Raw genomic sequence first — 19,956 nt, 5'->3', positions numbered from 1 at the left:
CTTTCTTTCTTTCTTTCTTTCTTTCTTTCTTTCTTTCTTTCTTTCTTTCTTTCTTTCTTTCTTTTCTTTCTTTCTTCTTTCTTTCTTTCTTTCCTCTTTCTCTCTCTCTCCCTTTCTTTCTTTCTTTCTTTTTTGAGATGGAGTCTCACTCAATCGCTGGAGTGCAGTGGCATGATCTCGGCTCACTGCAACCTCTGCCTCCCGGGTTCAAGTGATTCTCCTGTCTCAGCCTCCCAAGTAGCTGAGACTACAGGTGCCTGCCACTACACTCAGCTAATTTTTTGTATGTTTAGTAGAGACGGGGTTTCACCATGTTGGCCAGGCTGGTCTTGAACGCCTGACCTAGTGATTCACCTGCCTCAGCCTCCCAAAGTGCTGTGATTACAGGTGTGAGCTGCACCAGGCCCCAGTTGCTTTTCTCTATGTCCGCACATATATGAACAGTTAATTTTAAATAAAACAGCGCATAGTGTTGAAAGAATCTTGTAGACTCACAATTTCTTTGCTTTGCCGGTCGAATGTGGCCTTCACGAAGAGGGAGCCCAAAGCAAAGCCAAGGGCGTCATCTGTGTTGGAGATGCAGGTCTGCCACCGTGGCACACACGACTGTGAAGGGACAAAGAGCCAGGACCCAGGGATGGCTGTGTCCTCCGGTCAGAGGGCTTTTCCTGACTCTGGGGCTAAGCAGCCCTTCTCAGCTCTAGACAAGAGTCTTGGGTTTGCTCACTGCCACATTTGTCTTTCTTTTTTTTTTTTTTTGAGACAGAGTCTTGCTCTGTCACCCAGGCTGGAGTGCAGTGGTGCGATCACTGCTCACTGCAGCCTCTGTCCCCCGGGCTCAAGCAATCCTCCTACCTCAGCCTCCCAAGTATCTGGGACCCCAGGTGCATGCCACCACGCCAGCTGTTTTTGTTTGTATTTTTAGTAGTGATGGGGTTTCACCATGTTTCCCAGCCTGGTCTCGAACTCTTGAGCTCTAGTGATCTGCTGCCTTGGCCTCCCAAAATGCTGGGATTAAAGGTATGAGCCACTGCGTCCAGCCTGCAGTTGCCTCTTAACTGGACGCCCTGACTCCGTTATCATCCTTCCCTGCAGCTCTCCTCCATCTTCCCTTTAGCCACCAGAAAGGTCATCTCATGTATAACCTGTGTTTCTCCTTTCCATGGCTGCTCCCACGGACCCCTTCTGTGAAGGAATCAAGGCCGGACTTCTTGACACAACATTCAGGTCCCTTCACGAGTGCCCCATGCTCAACTTACCAAACCCCACTCATGAAGGGACAACCCCACCTCTCAGACACCCTCTTCTCAAGCTTATGCCAGAACACGTGTAAAGCCACCATGCTCCTTTTGACCTCTAGGAATTTGCACATGCTGTTCCTTCTCTCTGGAATGCCCTTGTCCCCTGCTTTCCCGAGAAACTCATCCATCACATGGCACTCTTCAGAGAAGGCTTTTCTGATGCCCTTCCCCCCCAGGTGAAATGTGCAGTCTCACCTCTGTCTTATAGTGCAACGGTCTTTCACTCAATGTGAGCACTTATCACCACAAAATAGAATGTATTTGTTTACATGTCCACTCCCCACACTTAATGGGGAATCTTGAAACTGAATACGGCACTGATTTATTTTACCTTCTCCATCCTCATCATCCATGCTGAGTGCCTATACATACCACGTGCTATGCAGGTGCTTCCCTTACGCTAATTCTCCTGATCATCTTCCCTACAACCCCCCAAATTATTCCTGTTTTACAGAGCAGGAAATGAAGCATCAGAGAGGCTAGGTGACATGCCCAAGGTCCTATAGACTAGAAAATGAATGAGTTGTGATTGGAACCCAATTCGGCTTCATTCCAAATTCTGTGCTCCATACTATGCACCTGTGCATCATGAGGCACTGATGTGTGCAGCATCGGCTAGACTGGGTCAGAATGGGGAGGCAAAGTCAGACAGCCCACCTTCTTAGTGCCATAGAGGGTCTCCAGTAGCTTCTCTTGTGCAGACTCAAAGCGTCGGTCCAGGCTCAAGGTTGTCTTTTGCACCAGGTTCCAGATCAGGTAATTGTTCAGGATGCTGGCACCCAGACCAGAAAATAAGAAAAGGGCAGGTGGGGTGCTCTTCCCGCCCCCCACACTAGCCCCCCAGGAACACGCAGGCTGCAGAAGTCCCAAGGGGCATGTGCGGAAGCTGAGCTGTTCCAGGGTCCCTCTTTTGCCCCGGGGCCACACACCTGCCTGTAGAGGTCAGGTTGGAGAGAGGTGTGGGAACAGATATCACAGGGAGCACCCTGAAACCCTAGCGCAGAGAAAAAGCCCAGAGACATTCTAATTTGATGCTTGGAAGGCCCACAGAATTACCAAATGTTGTTCTGTCTGGCTGTGCCAGTCCGCTATGCCCATCCTAGCTAGAGACCTCCACGGAACCCACCCTCACCTTGGGCTCCCCCCACACCTGGGTTCCGTGCGGTTGATGAGCTCTGACACCTGCTGCAAATAATCCATCCCATACACCACCACAGGCTCAGAGTCACTCAGCTCCAACGGCGACAGCAAGAAAGACAGAAACTCAAGCCAGTCCATGGAGGGCGCTAGAGCCTGAGAGAAAAAAATCTCAGACCTCGCCTGCAGACTCGCTTCCAGCGGAACCTCCCCCACTGTATGCTGTAGCCTGGGAGCCCTTCCCATTGCCATAGCAACAATGCTGGCTGTGCGGTGACTCCTTCTTGTCATGTACCCTTTTCCAGGCCTGGACACCTCCAATCAGGGAGCCCAGCCACTTATTATACAAGGAAAACCACCATGTGTGACGTTCAGCTGGGGCCTAGATATTCAAATATTTTCCTAACAATTGATAAAACGCCACTCCCCAACACCCCCCACATACTGGCTTCTCCTCCAGAACCGCACCCCATCCCAACTTTTCCATAATCCAACACCTAAAGTGTTAATGGCCTGGCACAGTACAGGCGCCCCAGTAGAAACTTCCATTTCTATTCTTTTTTTTTTTTTTTTTTGAGACAGAGATTCACTCTTGTTGCCCAAGCTGGAGTGCCGTGGCGTGATCTCAGCTCACTGCAACCTCTGCCTTCCGGGTTCAACTGACTCCCCTACCTCAGCCTCCTGAGTAGCTGGGATTACAGGCATGAGCCACCATGCCCAGCTAATTTTTGTATTTTTGGTAGAGATGAGGTTTCACTATGTTGGCCAGGGTGGTCTCAAACTCCTGACCTCAGGTGATCCACCTGTCTTGGCCTCCCAAAGTTCTGGGATTACAGGTGTCAGCCACCGCACCCAGCCTATTCTGATTGTTTTGTGGACATCTCATACAAGCTGTTATACATTTTTAACACAATCCCTCCATGCATCCCCAGGCAACAAGAAAGGGGCCAACGGATGGCCATTTAGGCCAAAGTGAGAGGTGGCCTAAATGGATGCCATTTTTCTTCCCAGAACAGCAACAGTGCAGCTGGGAAGCACAGAAAAGTAAGGGAATGGGGAAAGGGCTGGCTGCTGGGGGAAGATGGCATGGAGGGAAGCTGGGTGGTCCGTGTCGGGGCTGGCCCCTCTCAGATGTCTCCGGTCCCCTGCCTGCCCCACCTGCAGCTCTGAAATGCTCATCTTGTGATAGATCTTCTCCTCGTCGCGCCGCTGGTCCTGGGGCACTGTGATGTTGGCCAGTTGTATCTCCAGCTCCAGCACCTGCTGCATCTGCTCCCTTGTGGAGGCGGGCCGCCCGCCCAGCAGCACCCCCAGCTCCTCCATGTAGTCCAGATAGGCAGTAAGCACCTGTCAATGCCCGGGTGATCCTCAGAGCCCAGCAACAAGTCTTGCCCAAGGCTGAGATCTGTTCTTACCACCACCTCTGCTCATCATCTCTTTCCTTCACCCTTCTTCTGGGAGCCTTCCTGGATGACCTGTTTCATTTCTGACATATGGCTTACTGCCATTGGCTAGGTATTGTTTACTTACTTCTGTGCTTGTTTACCACCGATTTCCCCAGGGAGAAGGTGAGCTCCAGCAGAGCACCGTGCCAAGTTACAGCAGCTTACTTGCCACTGTGTCTCTAGGGCCTAGAACAGAGGAAGTGCTCTGCAAATGTTTGTCCGGCGAATGAGCCCCTTCTCATACTGCTTTGCCCTCTTGTTTCCTAGATCCCTGCTAGTTGTCCCAGCCCATCAATGACCATGTGCCTTCACTGAACAGCTGATTGGACCTCACAGGGAATCCGGGCCATGGTGTCCTCAGGTCTCTTCCACCTGTCATCCTGCCATGCCTCAAGCTTGCTGCTTTCTCCACTACCTGCTGGTCTCCCAGGGAGAGAAAAACATGGAAAATAAATATTTAGGCTGGGTGTGGTGTGTTGAGAGCGGATTCTGACATGTGTGATAAATCATATTGTTTGCTGAGGGCGGCGGCAAGGAAAACCTAGTCGGCCCCTCAGAGCAGAAAACTGCTTAAGATGCTCTAAAACAGTAACCAATATGAAAATGTCTCACACCACAGGATATGTGACACTACCTCGGTTGTTCCCTCGTAAAGAGCGCTTTCCAGTTTATCTTTAAAATATAGCGAACATACACTAGCTGCCTGGTTAGTTTATCTTTAAGCTGTGAAAGAACACAGAGCATCCACTTGTTACACTTGTCACTGGAATGTGAAGAATCAATACGCCCAAAGTCTGCTCTGGGCTTTCAGCTGGAAATGCTGTCAGCCCCCTGATCACCCACCTTTACTTTCTATCTCTGTGTCTGTTTCTTAATTCCTTCAGCGCCGCCTGGGTTGGGGTCTCTGAGGCCAAGTCTCGGCAGCAGTGGCTCACACCTGTAATCCCAGCACTTTGGGAGGCCGAGGCGGGTGGATCACCTGAAGTCAGGAGTTCGACACCAGCCTGACCAACATGGAGAAACCCTGTCTCTACTAAAAATACAAAATTAGCCAGGCGTGGTGGCACATGCCTGTAATCCCAGCTACTCAAGAGGCTGAGGCAGGAGGATCACTTGAACCCAGCAGGCAGAGGTTGCGGTGAGCTGAGATTGTGCTATTACACTCCAGCCTGGGCAACAAAAGCAAAATTGCATCTCAAAACAAACAAAAACAAAAAAAGAAATATTTAGTGACCACTTCCGTAGACATGCATCAGCCTCTCTGTTAGAGGCTTTCCATACAGTGTAGCTTTTCCTCCTCACACAGCAGGTTCATGAAGTGGAGTGGAAGTGAGTCCCGATTCACACCCCAGGCGATGTGCTTGGGAAGGTGACAGGGCTTGGCTTCCATCACAAACCAGCAGATGGCAGAGTGAGAATGTGGCCCAGGCCCGATGACCCCACGGCCAAGATGGCCCTGGCCCTGCCTGGGTCCAGTACAAACTCATGCGGCCTCATCCCAACTGACCCTGAGGCTCCATGAAGACAGCTGTGTTTGCTTTGTTCACCACTGTAATTTCAGGTCTAACTGCAACTGTCTGCCACATAGTAAGTGCTCAATAAATATCCTTTGAATAATAGGACGAAAACCTGCAGACAGACACTCAGCACTGCTCTGCGCCAACGCCCTTAGCCCTCCTCCCAGAAACCACTTCCCGCTCAACTTGAAGACCCACCTGGGCTCCCTTAATCGCCAAAGGCCATCTCCTCTTCCACTTTATGGAGAAGTTTTAGATCCCTTAATATCCATTCTCTGTATTTCAAATTCCTTCTGTCCCTCACCTCTCCTCTTCCTTGCGCTGGCATCAGAGGAAGAGGTTTGGGTACCGATCCCAGTCATCCCAGCTCCTGAGGGGAGCGGTTAGCTCAACCAGTGATCTCCCCTTACCCCTTCTCCCCTACCTCCTCACTTTCAGCTTAATGCTTGCTTCTGAGACTCTCCTGAACCCTGCTTTACTCTTAGTTTTTGTTCGTTTTTTGTTTTTTGAGATGGCGTCTCCCTCTGTCACCCAGGCTGGAGTGCAGGGGCACGATCACGGCTCACTGCAACAGTCGCCTTCTGGGTTCAAGTGATTCTCCTGCCTCAGCCTCCCCGGTAGCTGGGATTCCAGGCTCAGCCACCACACCTGGCTAATTTTTGTATTTTTAGTAGAGACGGGGTTTTGCCATGTTGGCCAGGCTGGTCTCAAACTCCTGACTTCAGGTCATCCACCCCCTCTCGGCCTCCCAACGTGCTGGGGCCACAGGCATGAGCCACTGTGCCGGCCTACTCTTAGTTTTCATCCTTTCTTAACCTTTTGCGTTGCATCTTTCTCTAGATCCCAGCACAGGACGCTTCTTGAAGGCAACCAGTGGCACGCTGACAGCCAAACCCAGGTCTCTCCTCTTGCCCTTTCCGAAGGGTTGAATGACGTGCTCCTCTCCCAAATTACAAACATTATCTCCTCTCCTGACTCAGGTGATATCAAAACCTCACATCTGTTCACATCCCTTTTGAGTTTCCCTTTCCATTTCCTTTGAGATGAATCCTAAATGTGGCCCACAGTGCTCCTGCATAGTGTGAGTCTACGGACCTGTCCAGACGGCCTCGGCCCACACTCCCCTCCTGCTCCCCCTCCCATTGAGAATGGCCAGTGGGCCATATGCCTTCCCCCTTGGAGCCTTGGCGTAAGCTATTCCCTTTGCAGAGCTCTCTCCCTTCATTGCAGCCTATCCACACCCCGGGCCTGGCAGGCTCCTGGTATACTTGCTGTCAGAGCCCTGTGCTTCTGCTCGACTATAGTCCTGGAAACAGAACAACTGAGTAGCGAACTGTTTCATGTCTTCTCCTCCACTTAGAGGGTAGTAGAAATGTCCTGTTCACCACGTGCCTAGAGGAGGGTCTGGCCAAGCAATGCTCAGTAGATGTTTCTGAATGAATGCCGGAAGGATAAATGGTTGTCTTACTCCACAGCAGTCTCTTTGGCTGACTCTCTTTCTTCCACTGCCCTTAAAATACAAGGATCTCCTTCTGTCCTTTCTCTGTCCTCCTCCTGTCTCTCACCTCTTCAAAGCCTTAGTTTAGGTTTCTTTTTTCTTTTTGAATGGAGTCTTGCTTTGTAGCCCAGGCTGGAGTGCAGTGGTGTGATCTCAGCTCACTGCAACCTCCACCTTCTGGGTTCAAGCAATTCTCCTACCTCAGCCTTCCAAGTAGCTGGGATTACAGGCACCCACCACCACGTAGGGCTAATTTTTGTGTTTTTAGTAGAGATGGGGTTTCACCATGTTGGCCAGGCTGGTTTCGAACTCCTGACCTCAAGTCATCCACCTGCCTTGGCCTCCCAAAGTGCTGGGATTACAGGTGTGAGCCACCGTGCCTGGCCTGTTTAGGTTTCTAAGGAGATGCCCCTCAAGCTTCTGGACACTTTCAGGCTTATTCCCTGTTCAGGACTCCACAAGGCTTTCCCAGCTGCCTGCTGACCTCTCTGTATGTAAGGTACCCAGGTCCCACTCAACTGACAAGTCTAAAAGGAGCAGCTTTCATGCCCTGAGCACCTGCCACACTCAGGAGCGTAAGTTTGTACCCCTAACCTACTCCAGACACCCCGTGAGGTAGAATATGCCACGATCCCCTGTTTACAGATGAGGCCCCTAACCTACTCCAGACACCCCGTGAGGTAGAAGATGCCACGATCCCCTGTTTACAGACGAGGGAACAGCTCAGAGAGATTACTCAACTTACACTAAGCAGCAGAGCTGAGGCTGACATCAGGCCTGACTCTAGAGTCTCTCCTATTCCCGTGACATCGCATTGTCTCTTCTTTCCCGATGTACCCTAAGCTGGTTCTTCCTAAAGACACCCCTAATTCCCAAGGGACCCCTCCATTCCACCATCACTCAAGTGCACAGCTTCGGCCATCTTCACCTCTCCCCTCCTCTAACATACAGGCACCAACACATCAGGATTCTGACTTGATATCTCTTACATTTTCCCCTTCCTACCATTCCTTCTGCCACCTCCTTCATTTGGGACCTTCCTGACTCAGAGCACGGAGTACCGCAGAGACTTCATTCATCTCCAGGCTTTCTTTCTCACATCTACTTTCACACCCCAAACAAACTGACTTCCCAAAGCACTGCACCCCTTCCCTACTTTGGAGCATGCAGTGGCTCTCTGGGAGCTACAGAATGCACTCCGGAGTGTACTATTCGGGGTCCCCTCCAGAACCCGTTCCTGCCCACCTCTCCAGCCTTTCATCTGCCTTGAGTTCTATACTTTACCACAGTGGACCTCTTCATGGTCCAAACACACTAAGCCTTTCCCTTGTCAACACTTTTTTTTTTTTTTGAGACAGTTTTTGTATTTTTAGTAGAGACGGTTTCACCGTGTTGGATCGGCTGGTCTCGAACTTCTAACCTCAAGTGATCCTCCCACCTCAGCCTCCCAAAGTGTGGGGATTACAGCTGTGAGCCACTGTGCTTGGCCCCATCAACACTTTTGTTTAAACTGTTCTTTCTACCCAGCATGCCCTCATCCACTCCTACATAGTCTACAGGGCTGGCTCAAATGCAGTCTCTTCAGGAAGACTTCACTGGCTCCCTGAGTCTCTCCTGAATCCTCGGGACCCTCTTGTAAAGCCTTGTTCTCAGCTATCTGGGTCTACAAACCCATCAACACTGAACGCTTCCTGTGACGATGGCTCTGAAACTTACATCTCAGAATTCCCCCACTGCACCTGGCACACAGTAGGTGTCTATGAAACCTACTAGAAGAATAAGAGGAAGGAAGAAAGGAAAAGGGGAAGAAAGGGAGGGAGGGAGGAAGAAAGGAAGGAAAGAGGGGCAGTTAGTTCACTAGGTGACAGGACAGGCTCACCTTCCCTGCTCTGACCCTTGGCAAAGGGAAAAGTCAACAGGGCCCAGCTCAGCAAGGGGTAGGGATGGGGATTCGGAGGATGTTCCTTACTTTCTCATTGGCAGTTCTGTTTAAGTAGTAATCCCGAGAGGGCAGGAAGAGCCCAGACTGGTCCACCTGCAACGGCAAGGAAGGGAGGTGAGCCCCTGCCTTCCCCACTGTGGGAAACTGAGCTCCCGAGCAGGGGTTGGGGTGGGGGGTTCAGCCCAGCCTGCCTGTCACAGGGGAGGGGAGTCTGGGTTCAGCAAAAGGGTCCCTCAGCCTCTCCCCATCCTTCCCCAGCTCATCACCTGGATAACATTGCTGTTGGAACTCTTAGAGTCAGCACTGACGTAGACGGTGAAGAATGGGGTAGCCCTGTAGGTCCCTGCTACCGCCTTCAACACCTCCATAAAGTTGTCCTGGTCCCAGGGCCCTGTAATGTTCCACCCGCCGATCTGTGGAGAGACCGTAAGTGGAATGTATAGCACAGGAACTCCCAAAGCTTTCCTAGGGCACCTCCTCTCTCAAGGCCCCTCCTGCCCTCCCCACCCATCCCCGCCACCAGCCAGCGCAGAGCCCTACCTTGTCAATGAGGTCTCTCAGAGGCTGGGCTCCCAGCTCCTCAATGCGCTCCACCTGTAGGCAAGATAGGTAGAAGCGCTGTGTCTTCTGCTCAGCGTCACTGCTGGAGTTGAAGGTGGTGTTTTCTGTGGGGCAGAACACAGGGTCCAGGTGGCCATTATGTTCACTGCTGAGAGGGAGTCCCTGGCCCTTGCTCGGTTCCTCTCCTTGCCTTGTCAATGAGCAGTCCTCCTAATGCAGACCCAGGAAGAGTGTCTGAAACAGCAAGCCGTGGCTTCCTCTCCCCGTCCATGGAGACCCTCAAGGATATCTAAGCAGTACAGACTCCCTGGTATCTACCACACCGCGACCGTCCTCCAGACAAGTACAGAGAAGCGCCCTCCATGATACCCAGAGTTCTGCCCCTTCAATCCCATTCCCACTTCTCAAGAGTCCCCTGCTCTCTGCCTCCACACCCTCTGGTGTTCACAGAGTCACCCACTTCTTCACCATCCATGGACATTGACTATCTGCTAAGTGCCAGGCCCTGTGCTGGGCACGAGGCACAGAGGTGGCCCAAGGCCTCCCTGCCAGCCCCACTCACCAAGCAAGTGCTTCAGTATGGCCTGGTTTTGGTCCCAGAGGCTGTTGAAAGTGTTCCGGCGAGAACGCCCATCGGGCAGGGGGTTCCTCCGAATCCAGCCCCCACAGGAGAACTGGTAAAAGTCCTCACAGGGGCTCACCCCTCGGTCCAGGGACTCTAGGATTTTTCCAGCCACTCGAATGCAGGCCTCTGTGAAGCAGGTGCTGTGGGATGGGTCTGTGGCAGGGGACATGGCCGGAGGGTAGGAGACTGTCAGTCTGTCTGGAAGAGGCAAACTCTTTGGAAGGGCCATGACAGCAGGAAGGTTGGGAAGAGAGAGCAAAGCTGGGGGGCTTTTCTGCAGGGAAGGCTGCCCCCCGCCAGTGAAAATCTGTTTTGTTTTGTTTGCAGTGGTGTGATCGCAGCTCACTGAAACCTCCGCCTCCTGGGTTCAAGCGATTCTCCTGCCTTAGCCTCCCGAGTAGCTGGGATTACAGGCGCATGTCACCATGCCTACCTAATTTTTGTATTTTTAGTAGAGACAGTGTTTCACCATGCTGGTCAGGCTGGTCTCAAACTCCTGACCTCCTGATCCACCCACTTCAGCCTCCCAAAGTGCTGGGATTACAGGCGTGAACCACCGCTCCTGGCCATCCCCAGCCGTGAAAATCTTAGAGGCCCTTTGGCCTCCAGAACCCCTAGTTCTGAAGGCTGAAGGCCCGTGTGGGCCCACCTACCTCTGTGGTACTGGACCCCCAGGGCCACAAGGCAGCCCAGAAGCAGTGTAGCCAGCAGTAGAGAGACGCCTGCCAAGACCAGCTCCAGCTGCGTGCGGGAGCCTAACAGCTGCCTTGTCCCCTTCCGGAATCCCACCTGGGGAGCACAGGGGGACAGAGAGCCACTGAGCTGCAGGGCAGGGATCCAAGACCACCAGAGGGTGAAGCCACAGGCAGCTTCCAGAGCCATGGAGCAGAGACTAACGGGGTTAACTTTGGGCCCAGGGGCAATGAGGCCGGCGGGTGAATTGCGCCCTGGGCCTGTTTTGTGCAACGTCATGGCTTCGAATCGCCTCCCCAGAGTCCTAGAGCAGAGGCCAGAGATGGAGCGGAGGTGGGGGCAGGTGACCCTCCAGAACAGACCAGAGCTCCTGGGTGTGCCGGGCGTCATGCCAGGGCTGGGGCCTCGTGAGAAAGGGGAAGCCCCCTTGCCCACCTCCACGGCGTCCGGAGAGGCCCCGCCCTCTACGGGGGTCTCGGGTGCGTCTTCATCCCGAAGCGTGGCCCGTTTGTACTCCACCATCTGCCGGACAGTCGGGTTTGCCAGCCGAGGTCAGGCAGAGAGGGCTGTTTGCCCACGACCCTGCCCCGTGCCCCGTGCCTCGCGGGCCCCTCCCTTGCCACCTGCCCCGCTCTCCGTCCGTCCGGGCCTGGGGTCCCCCTGTCACCTCCCCACCCGCCCCAGGACGCGGCCCTGCCTCTGCCAGCGAGCCGGGCGCCACCTGCCCTTCCGCGGCCGACCCCCCTGCCTCGACCTGCACCCGGTCCCCTCCCTGGAGCCCCGGGGCCCCCCTCACGTTGCCGCCAGCTCCCAGCTCCTGCAGCGCGACGTTCATGGTGGAGTCGGGCCAGGCGGTGCTTCAGGGCTCCGTGCGGCTGGCCCTCTCCCGGGCCGCGGCCCCGGTCCCCCGCTCGGCCTGGCTGCCACCCGCCATCACGGCCGCCGCGCAGCACCCACCCGCCACCCCGCTCGGCCGCGGCAGCCCCCGCCCCACGCGGCGCCCCGCCCGGGCTGGGGGGAGCATGGGGGAAAGGGAGGAGCGCGCCCAGGCTCTCCGCAGGCTGCAGCTGCCCTCCAGCAACACCCGAGACCCCTCCGCGCTTCATAGTCTGCCCCCCATCTCCGCAGCACCCTCCTGTAAGCCACCCATAATTTATGTTTCTGGGAAAAGTCATGAAATGCAACCAGGCCCAAACCTTGCTAATATTCCTTGGCCCACTTCCCCCAGGTTTCAGGCGCTCCCCATCCCCTTGAAGCACTTTAGAGAAATTATGCATTCACATCCCCCCAGGAGGCCACACAGCCCCCCTTCAGCCGGCAAATACAGAGCACACAGTTCATCCACATTCAGGGTGTGCACGTGGTACCTACCTATGGTGCCTACCTATGTGCGGAGAGCACATAGACCCCAAGGACACGGGCAGGCAGGATGCCCGACACACAGTCCACACCCACACGTAGACACCCACAGAATGTACACACACTGCATACTCACACACAGTGTACACACGCACACACACAGCCCACGCACACACACACCGTGTTTCTGTATGTACACACAACACACACCCCAAGTGCAGGGCAGCACACACTCCACACACCCAGCCCACGCTGACTCCACTCTCACATGGTGCTTCAAGATCACTTCCACTCTCCAAGATAACTGCTCTCATCAGATCATCTCATAAAGGGAGGGTTACAGATGGCGACAAATTGGCAGGGAAAAAAACAGCCATGCACAGATATTTAAAGAAAAGACGTGCTAACACTTCTAACTTGGGGAAAGCAAACCGTTTTATTTGGGAGATTTACAAGGAGAAAAAAAATTAACACCAAGCAATATTTAACTGAAAAGCAATAGTGTGGCACCCATGCATCTGCCATCTGCCTTCCATATTGTCATTCCTTAATCAGGCCTGGTGTTACTGCAGTCTGCTGCACTGAAAAGTGCCTCGTGTTTTTACAATTTGAAAAAAAACAAAACAAAAAAAAACCAGAAAAGAGAGCGCGCTTCATCTTCCTCTCCTCATGCTCCACCCCCACTAAGAGAGTACAAGAGTTTGACCTGAGAAGGCTTGAATTGGTAGCATATACATAATTCATTTCTTTCTTTCTTTCTTTTTTTTTTAAGAGATGGATGTCTCACTTTGTTGCTCAGGCTGGAGTGCAATGGCATGATCATAGCTCACTGCAGCCTCAAATTCCTGGGCTCAAGCAATCTTCCTACCTGAGCCTCCCTAGTAGCTGGGACTACAGACACGTGCCACTGTGCCTGGCTAATTAAAAACAAATTTTTTTTGCAGGAACGGGTCTCACCATCTTGCCCAGGCTGGTCTTGAACTCCAGGCCTCAAGCAATCTTCCCAACCTCGGCCTCCCAATGTGCTGGGATTACAGGTTTGAGTCACCATGCCTGGCACGTAATCCATGTATTGACACTCACCTCAGTTCTCAGCCAGCTTGCTGCAAGTGGCTCTAACACAGAATGTTCTTGCGGCTGAGAAAGAGTAGATAATGAACAGATCAGTCTGAGAAGTGTTGGATTGCTTTTGTTGGCATTTCTCGCCCCAACATTGCGTGGTTCTCAAACAAGAGACAGTACAGTGTCACAGTAATGATAAAAGATTTGGGATTCAGCCTTAGTGTCCTCATTTGCAAAATGGAAATAAGAAGAATGCCTATTTCAGGCTGCATGCGGTGGCTCATGCCTATAATCCCAGCACTTTGGGAGGCAGAGGCAGGTGGATCACCCGAGGTCAGGAGGTTGAGACCAGCCTGGCCAACATGATGAAACCCCCTCTCCACTAAAAATCAAAAAATTAGCTGGATATGGTGGCACACACCTGTAATTCCACCTACTTGGGAGACTGAGGGAGGAGAGTCGCTTGAACCCAGGAGGTAGAGGTTGCAGTGAGCCAAGATCACGCCACTGCACTCCAGCCTGGGCAACAGAGCAAAACTCTGTCTCAAAAAAAAAAAAAAAAAAAAGAATAATACCTACTTTAAAGGTTAGTTGTGAGAATTAAATGAAATAGTATAGTACTTGTAAAGTATATGGGATAGTGCCGGGCATATAATGGGCACTCAATGTGGTTTTTTTGTTTTGTTTTGTTTGAGACAGTTTCATTCAGTTGCCAGGCTGGAGTGCAGTGGCACAATCTTGGCTCACTGCAACCTCTGCCTTCTGGGTTCAAGCAACTCTCCTGCCTCAGCCTCCCAAGTAGCTGGAACTACAGGTGCATGCCACCAAGCCCAGCTAATTTTTGCATTTTTAGTAGAGATGGGATTTCACCATGTTGGTCAGGCTAGTCTTGACCTATTGACCTCATGATCTGCCTGCCTTGACCTCCCCAAATGCTGGAATTACTGGCCTGAGCCACCGCGCACGGTCTGCAATGTGGTTTTTTAAAAAAACTTTAATTATTATTATCATTCAAACTATATACAAATGATAATTGTAAGGCTGGAGGAAGTCTATTTCCCAGATGGTAGGGGAGGCAGATGAGTTGTAGGTTAGGAGGGGGTTTTTTTAGCAAGGAGTTTTAACGCCCAGCCATACTGGAAACTGCGCCAGAAAGGCCTGAGAAGTCTTCTTGGGACAAGTCTCTGGAGTTGCTCTCGTTCACTTTGTTTATAGTGTGGCATCACAGCAAACATCGCAGGGTGCAGTTACGCAAACCTAGGCGGTTCAGCCTACTAGACACCTAGGCTATATGGTATACCCTGCTGCTCCCGGGCTACAAAGCTGTGCAACATGATACCGTGCTGAATGCTGTAGGCACTTATAACACAGTGGTAAGTATGTGGGCATTTAAACATGGACAAGGTACAGTAAGAATACAGCATTATAATTTTTGTTTTTGTTACAGAGTCTCACTGTCACCCAGGCTTGAGTGTAGCGGCACTATCGCAGCTCACTACAACCTCTGCCTCCAAGCAATTCTTCTGCCTTAGCCTTCTGAGTAACTGGGACTACAGGAGCATGCTGCCATGCTCAGCTCATTTTTTTTTTTTTTTTTTTTAAGCGCAGACAGGGTTTCACCATGTTGGCCAGTTTGGTCTTGAACTCCTGACCTCAAGTGATTCGCTTGCTGTGGCCTCCCAAAGTGCTGGGATTACAGACGGGAGCCACTGAGCCTGGTCTACAGCATTACAATCTTATGAGACCACTGTTATTATATACATGCAGTCCGTCATTGACATAAAGGTTGTTACGTGGCGCCTGATGAAAACCGCTGCATACGGACCGCCTGGCAACGGGGTCATTAGCAATGTTCCCATGGTCACTGCAACACACTGGAAATAGCAAGCTCAAACAGACATTTACCATGTGGCAGCCACTGCTCTAAGCGGTTTACATCTATGTATTCATGACACTTAAAAAGCCACTCTACAGATGAGGAAACGGAGGCACAGAAAGACTAAGAGTTACACGGCTTGTAAGTGGCAGAGCTGGGATTCAAACCCAGGGAGTAGGACTCCTTTCTGCAGAGCAGTTTTGCGGTATGAATCAAAAGAAGGCTACACTTTCTCCCACATTAGTTGCTAGTGTTTTGCTACATCCCTTCCAGGAGGAGTAAGTGGAAACACATAAATTTCCAAGACAAGCGGACTTGGGCTCAAATCTGGACTCAATTCTTTATCAGCTGTATCATCTTTATCAAGTTGCTTGAAAGCTCTGACTGTTAATTTTTCTCATCTGTAAAATGGGAACAATCACCCCTATCTCAGAGAGTTGCTGTGAGAATTAAATGCAACCACATACGAGGGAGGCTGCTACCTGTTTTTACAGTGCTCTCGGATTCACTAGGCTTGGCCTAAATGGACACTTTCTTCTCTAGCCTCCTTCATGACCCAAATCATTTCTGACTCATAACTAATCCTTCCTTCCTCCCTCCCTCCCTCCCTCCCTTTCTTCCTTCTTTCCAATTTTTAGAGACAGGGCCTGCTGTATCACCCAGGCTGCCATTATCACAGCTTCCTGGAGCCTCAGCCTCCTATGCTCAAGCGATCCTCCCAGTCAGCCTCCCAACCTGGGACTACAGGTGCATATGACTATACTTGGCCAATTTTTGTGTGTGTGTATGTGTGCAGTTGAGGTCTCACTATGTTGTCCAGGTTGGCCTCCAACTCCTGAGCTCAAGTAATCCTCCTGCCTTGGCCCCTCAAAGTGCTGTAGGCATGAGCCACCATGGCAGCCCCCATAACTATTTCTGACTACATGTTAAATACCCTATGTATAAGTCTTGGAGGTTGCTCTATTTTATAATTCTATTTTCTTTCTCTGTATTTACCATCTTTGACTCTGTTTCTCTCTCATTCTCCTATTTTTTTCTCTCTCTTTTCTACCCTTTCTTTCCTACATGGATAATCTTTGTTTGGTCTTTTTTCTTATGGATAATCTTTGTTTTGGTCTAAATTGATTGGGAATTGAGAGGGAATGACAATGGCTTGTGTCTTAAATTTGCAAACACAATGTAGTCATGAAGATAACAAGAAACATCAATGAAACCAGGCGCGTTGGCTCACACCTGTAACCCCAGCACTTTGGGAGGCCAAGGCAGGTGGATCACCTGAGGTCAGTAGTTCGAGACCAGCTTGGTCAACATGGTGAAACCCTGTCTCTACTAAAAACACAGAAATTAGCCGGTGCGGTGGTGAGTGCCTGTAATCCCAGCTACTCCAGAGGCTGAGGCAGGAGAATTGCTTGAATCTGGGAGGCGAAGGTTGAACTGAGATGGTGCCATCGCACTCCAACCTGGGCAAGAGAGTGAGACTCCATCTCAGAAAAGAAACATCAATGTCCAGTATAGACAAAGATGGAAGATGTGAACACGGATATATTGCTCGCAGCTTAGAAGTTGATACAACCTTTTTGGCAATATGAGTCAAAAGATATAAAAGTGTGCACACTCTGACCCAGAAAATTTACTTCTAGGAAATTGTTCCAGGAAATAATCATTATCCATGGGATGTTTATATCAATTAGCTTTTGTTGTGTAACAAACCATCTCAAACTAGATCAAAATCACAAACATTGATTATTTCTCATATTCTGTGGTTCTTTGGGACGGGCCAGCTCAGCAGGAGCTAGATAACAAGGCCGGGCGCAGTGGCTCACGCCTGCAATCCTGGCACTTTGGGAGGCTGAGGCAGGCAGATCACAAGGTCAGGATTTTGAGACCAGCCTGGCCAATATAGTGAAATCTTGTCTCTACTAAAAATACAAAAATTAGCCAGGCGTGGTGGCAGGTGTCTGTAATCCTAGCTACTCGGGAGGCTAAGGCAGGAGAATCACCTGAACCCGGGAGCCAGAGGTTGCAGTGAGCCGAGATCGCGCCACTGCACTCCAGCCCTGGCGGCGGCGCAAGACTTCATCTCAAACACAACACAACACAACACAACACAACACAACAGATTGGGAGTACATAAAACAAAATGTTAATAGTAAATATATCTAATGACAACATATTTTCCTTATGTTTTTCTGTATAATAATATTTCTATAGTCCAACATTTATCTAAGCAGTTTATACATACGTAAGATGGATTCTACCAATATTATTGTCCATATTTTAGAGATGAGGAAACTAAGACACAGAGAGGCTTGATAACTTGTCCAAAGTTAGAAGCAGGTAGAGGGCAGAGCCTTGATTTGAATCCAAACTTCATGTTCTTACCTGCTACACTGTTTTCCTTTTTTTTTTTTTTTTGTTTTTGTTTTTGAGATAGAGTTTTGCTCTGTTGCCCAGGCTGGAATGCAACAGTGCAGTCTCGGCTCACTGCAACCTCCGCCTCCCAGGCTCAAGAGATTCTCCTGCCTCAGCCTCCGGAGTAGCTGGGATTACAGGTGCTCATCACCACGCCTGGCTAACGTTTGCATTTTTAGTAGAGACGGGGTTTCACCATGTTGGCCAGGCTGGTCTTAAACTCCTGACCTCAGGTGATCCACCCACTTCAACCTTCCAAAGTGCTGGGATTACAGGCAAGAGCCACACGCCCAGCCCACTGTTTTCCTTTCAAAGCCAACTAATTTGTCTGGGGCTAGAGCATGATGTTTGATAAATGTGCTATATCACTGGTTTTAAGTCTTTTAAAAAATATATTAAGGCTGGGCTCATTGGTTTATGCCTGTAATCATAGCACTTTTGGGAGGCCAAGACTGGAGGTTTGCTTGAGCCCAGGAGTTTAGGATGAGCCTGGGCAACATGGTGAAACCCTATCTCACACAAAGATTAGCCAGGCGTCATGGAGGATCACCTAAGCCCTGGAAGTTGAGGCTGCGGTGAACCAAGATCGCGCTACTGCACTCCGGCCTGGGAGACGGGAGTGAGACCTTGCCTAAAAAATAATAATACAAATAAAATAAAATGGTAACATTTAAAATATATTTAAACCTTTTTATTGCAAATGTAATATACTCTAGAATTATATCGAATAAAAGATGAAATTCATGGCCAGGTGCCATAGTTCATGCCTGTAATCCCAGCACTTTGGGAGGCCGAGGTGGGTGGATCACAAGGTCAGGAGGTTGAGACCACCCCGGCTAACATGGTGAAACCCCATCTCTACTAAAAATATAGAAATTTAGGCCGGGCGCGGTGGCTCAAGCCTGTAATCCCAGCACTTTGGGAGGCCGAGGCGGGTGGATCACGAGGTCAAGAGATCGAGACCATCCTGGTCAACATGGTGAAACCCCGTCTCTACTAAAAATACAAAACATTAGCTGGGCATGGTGGTGCGTGCCTGTAATCCCAGCTACTCAGGAGGCTGAGGCAGGAGAATTGCCTGAACCCAGGAGGCGGAGGTTGCGGTGAGCCGAGATCGCGCCATTGCACTCCAACCTGGGTAACAAGAGTGAAACTCCGTCTCAAAAAAAATATATATATAGAAATTTAAGGCTGGGTGCGATGGCTCAGGCCTGTAATCCTAGCACTTTGGGAGGCCAAGGCGGGTGGATTATGAGGTCAGGAGATCGAGACCATCCTAGCCATGGTGAAACCCCGTTTCTACTAAAGTACAAAAAATCAGCCGGGCGTGGTGGCACAGGCCTGTAGTCCCAGATACCCAGGAGGCTGAGGCAGGGGAATTGCTTGAGTCTGGGAGACGGAGGTTGCGGTGAGCCGATATCACGTCACTGCACTCCAGCCTGGCGAAAGAACAAGACTCTGTCAAAAAAATGTAAAATTAGCCAGACACGGTGGCACATGCTACGCTACGCTACTCAGGAGGCTGAGGTAGAGAACTACTTAAACCTGGGAGGCAGAGGTTGCAGTGAGCCAAGATCATGCCACTGCACTCCAGCCTGGGTGACAGAGCAAGACTCCGTCAAAAAAAAAAAAAAAAAAAAAAGATGAAATTCATTCTGTTGGGATCCTAGTACCATCCTCAGAGATAACTATCCGCAGTTTAGTATGTAACTTTCCAAATCTTTTTCTTCGTTTCCCTTCCTTCCTTCCTTCCTTCCTTCCTTCCTTCCTTCCTTCCTTCCTTCCTTCCTTCCTTCTTGCTTGCGTTTCTTGCTTTCTTTCTTTCATCTCGCTCTGTCACCCAGGCTAGAGTGCAGTGGCACAATCTCAGCTCACTGCAACCTCTACCTTCTGGGCTCTACCAATCCTCCTGCTTCGTGAGTGTCTGAAAGTATATGTGCTCACCACATACCCGGCTAATTTTTAATAAAGATGTGGTTTCACCATGTTGCCCAGACTGCTCTCAAACTCCTGAGCCTAAGAAATCCACCTGCCTCAGCCTCCCAGTGTGCTGGGATTAAAGGTGTGAGCCACTGCGCCCAGCCTAGATCTTTCTTTTACATGAATTTATGTACCTACGTATCCTATATGTAGTATATATGTGAATGTAGGTGTGTATACATATGTGTGTATGTGTGCTTTTCCCACATATGTAACATTCTACTCTAAATTTGTTATTTGGTGACATTTTAGCAGGCCTTGGAGATTTTACCATGCCTGTTGACATAGATCTTTCTCACTCTTTTTTTTTTTGGTAATTTATATGGTTTGGCTGTGTCCCTACCCAAATCTCATCTTGAATCCCGACGTGTTGTGGGAGGGACCTGGTGGGAGGTGACTGAATCATGGGAGCAGGTCTTTCCTGTGCTGTTTTCATGATAATGGGTGGGTCTCACGAGATCTGACGGTTCTATAAGAGAGAGTTTCCCTGCACAAGCTCTCTCTGCCTGCTGCCATCCATGTAAGACATGACTTGCTCCTCCTTGCCT

At 50.6% G+C, this 19,956-nt stretch overlaps 1 protein-coding gene across 6 annotated transcripts in view; it reads right to left on the bottom strand.

The window, feature by feature from the left end:
• The window catches only part of LOC108311073 (endothelin-converting enzyme 2), a 41,629-nt gene that overhangs the window by 5,073 nt on the left and 16,600 nt on the right, over window positions 1–19,956 (bottom strand). Inside the window, exons 1-11 of one of the 6 annotated variants that reach the window (XM_017538333.2) lie at window positions 11,516–11,702; window positions 11,155–11,241; window positions 10,680–10,815; window positions 9,964–10,179; window positions 9,381–9,505; window positions 9,107–9,253; window positions 8,868–8,933; window positions 3,597–3,785; window positions 2,452–2,594; window positions 1,959–2,073; window positions 496–606 (exon numbers count right to left, since the gene is read on the bottom strand). In XM_017538333.2, the coding sequence (XP_017393822.1) occupies window positions 496–606; window positions 1,959–2,073; window positions 2,452–2,594; window positions 3,597–3,785; window positions 8,868–8,933; window positions 9,107–9,253; window positions 9,381–9,505; window positions 9,964–10,179; window positions 10,680–10,815; window positions 11,155–11,241; window positions 11,516–11,554 (1,374 nt within the window). In that variant the 5' untranslated portion in view covers window positions 11,555–11,702. Of the gene's footprint in view, window positions 1–495; window positions 607–1,958; window positions 2,074–2,451; window positions 2,595–3,596; window positions 3,786–8,867; window positions 8,934–9,106; window positions 9,254–9,380; window positions 9,506–9,963; window positions 10,225–10,679; window positions 10,816–11,154; window positions 11,242–11,515; window positions 11,841–19,956 lie in introns of those variants that run through there. The other 5 variants (XM_017538331.2, XM_017538338.2, XM_037741943.1 and 2 more) reach the window with 5 other exon arrangements.

This window comes from Cebus imitator, unplaced genomic scaffold (genome assembly GCF_001604975.1).
Source record: "Cebus imitator isolate Cc_AM_T3 unplaced genomic scaffold, Cebus_imitator-1.0 Scaffold111, whole genome shotgun sequence".
Classification (NCBI taxonomy): Eukaryota; Metazoa; Chordata; class Mammalia; order Primates; family Cebidae; genus Cebus; species Cebus imitator.
Note: the sequence above shows the minus strand (reverse complement) of the source record. Positions and strands in the feature narration are given on the sequence as shown.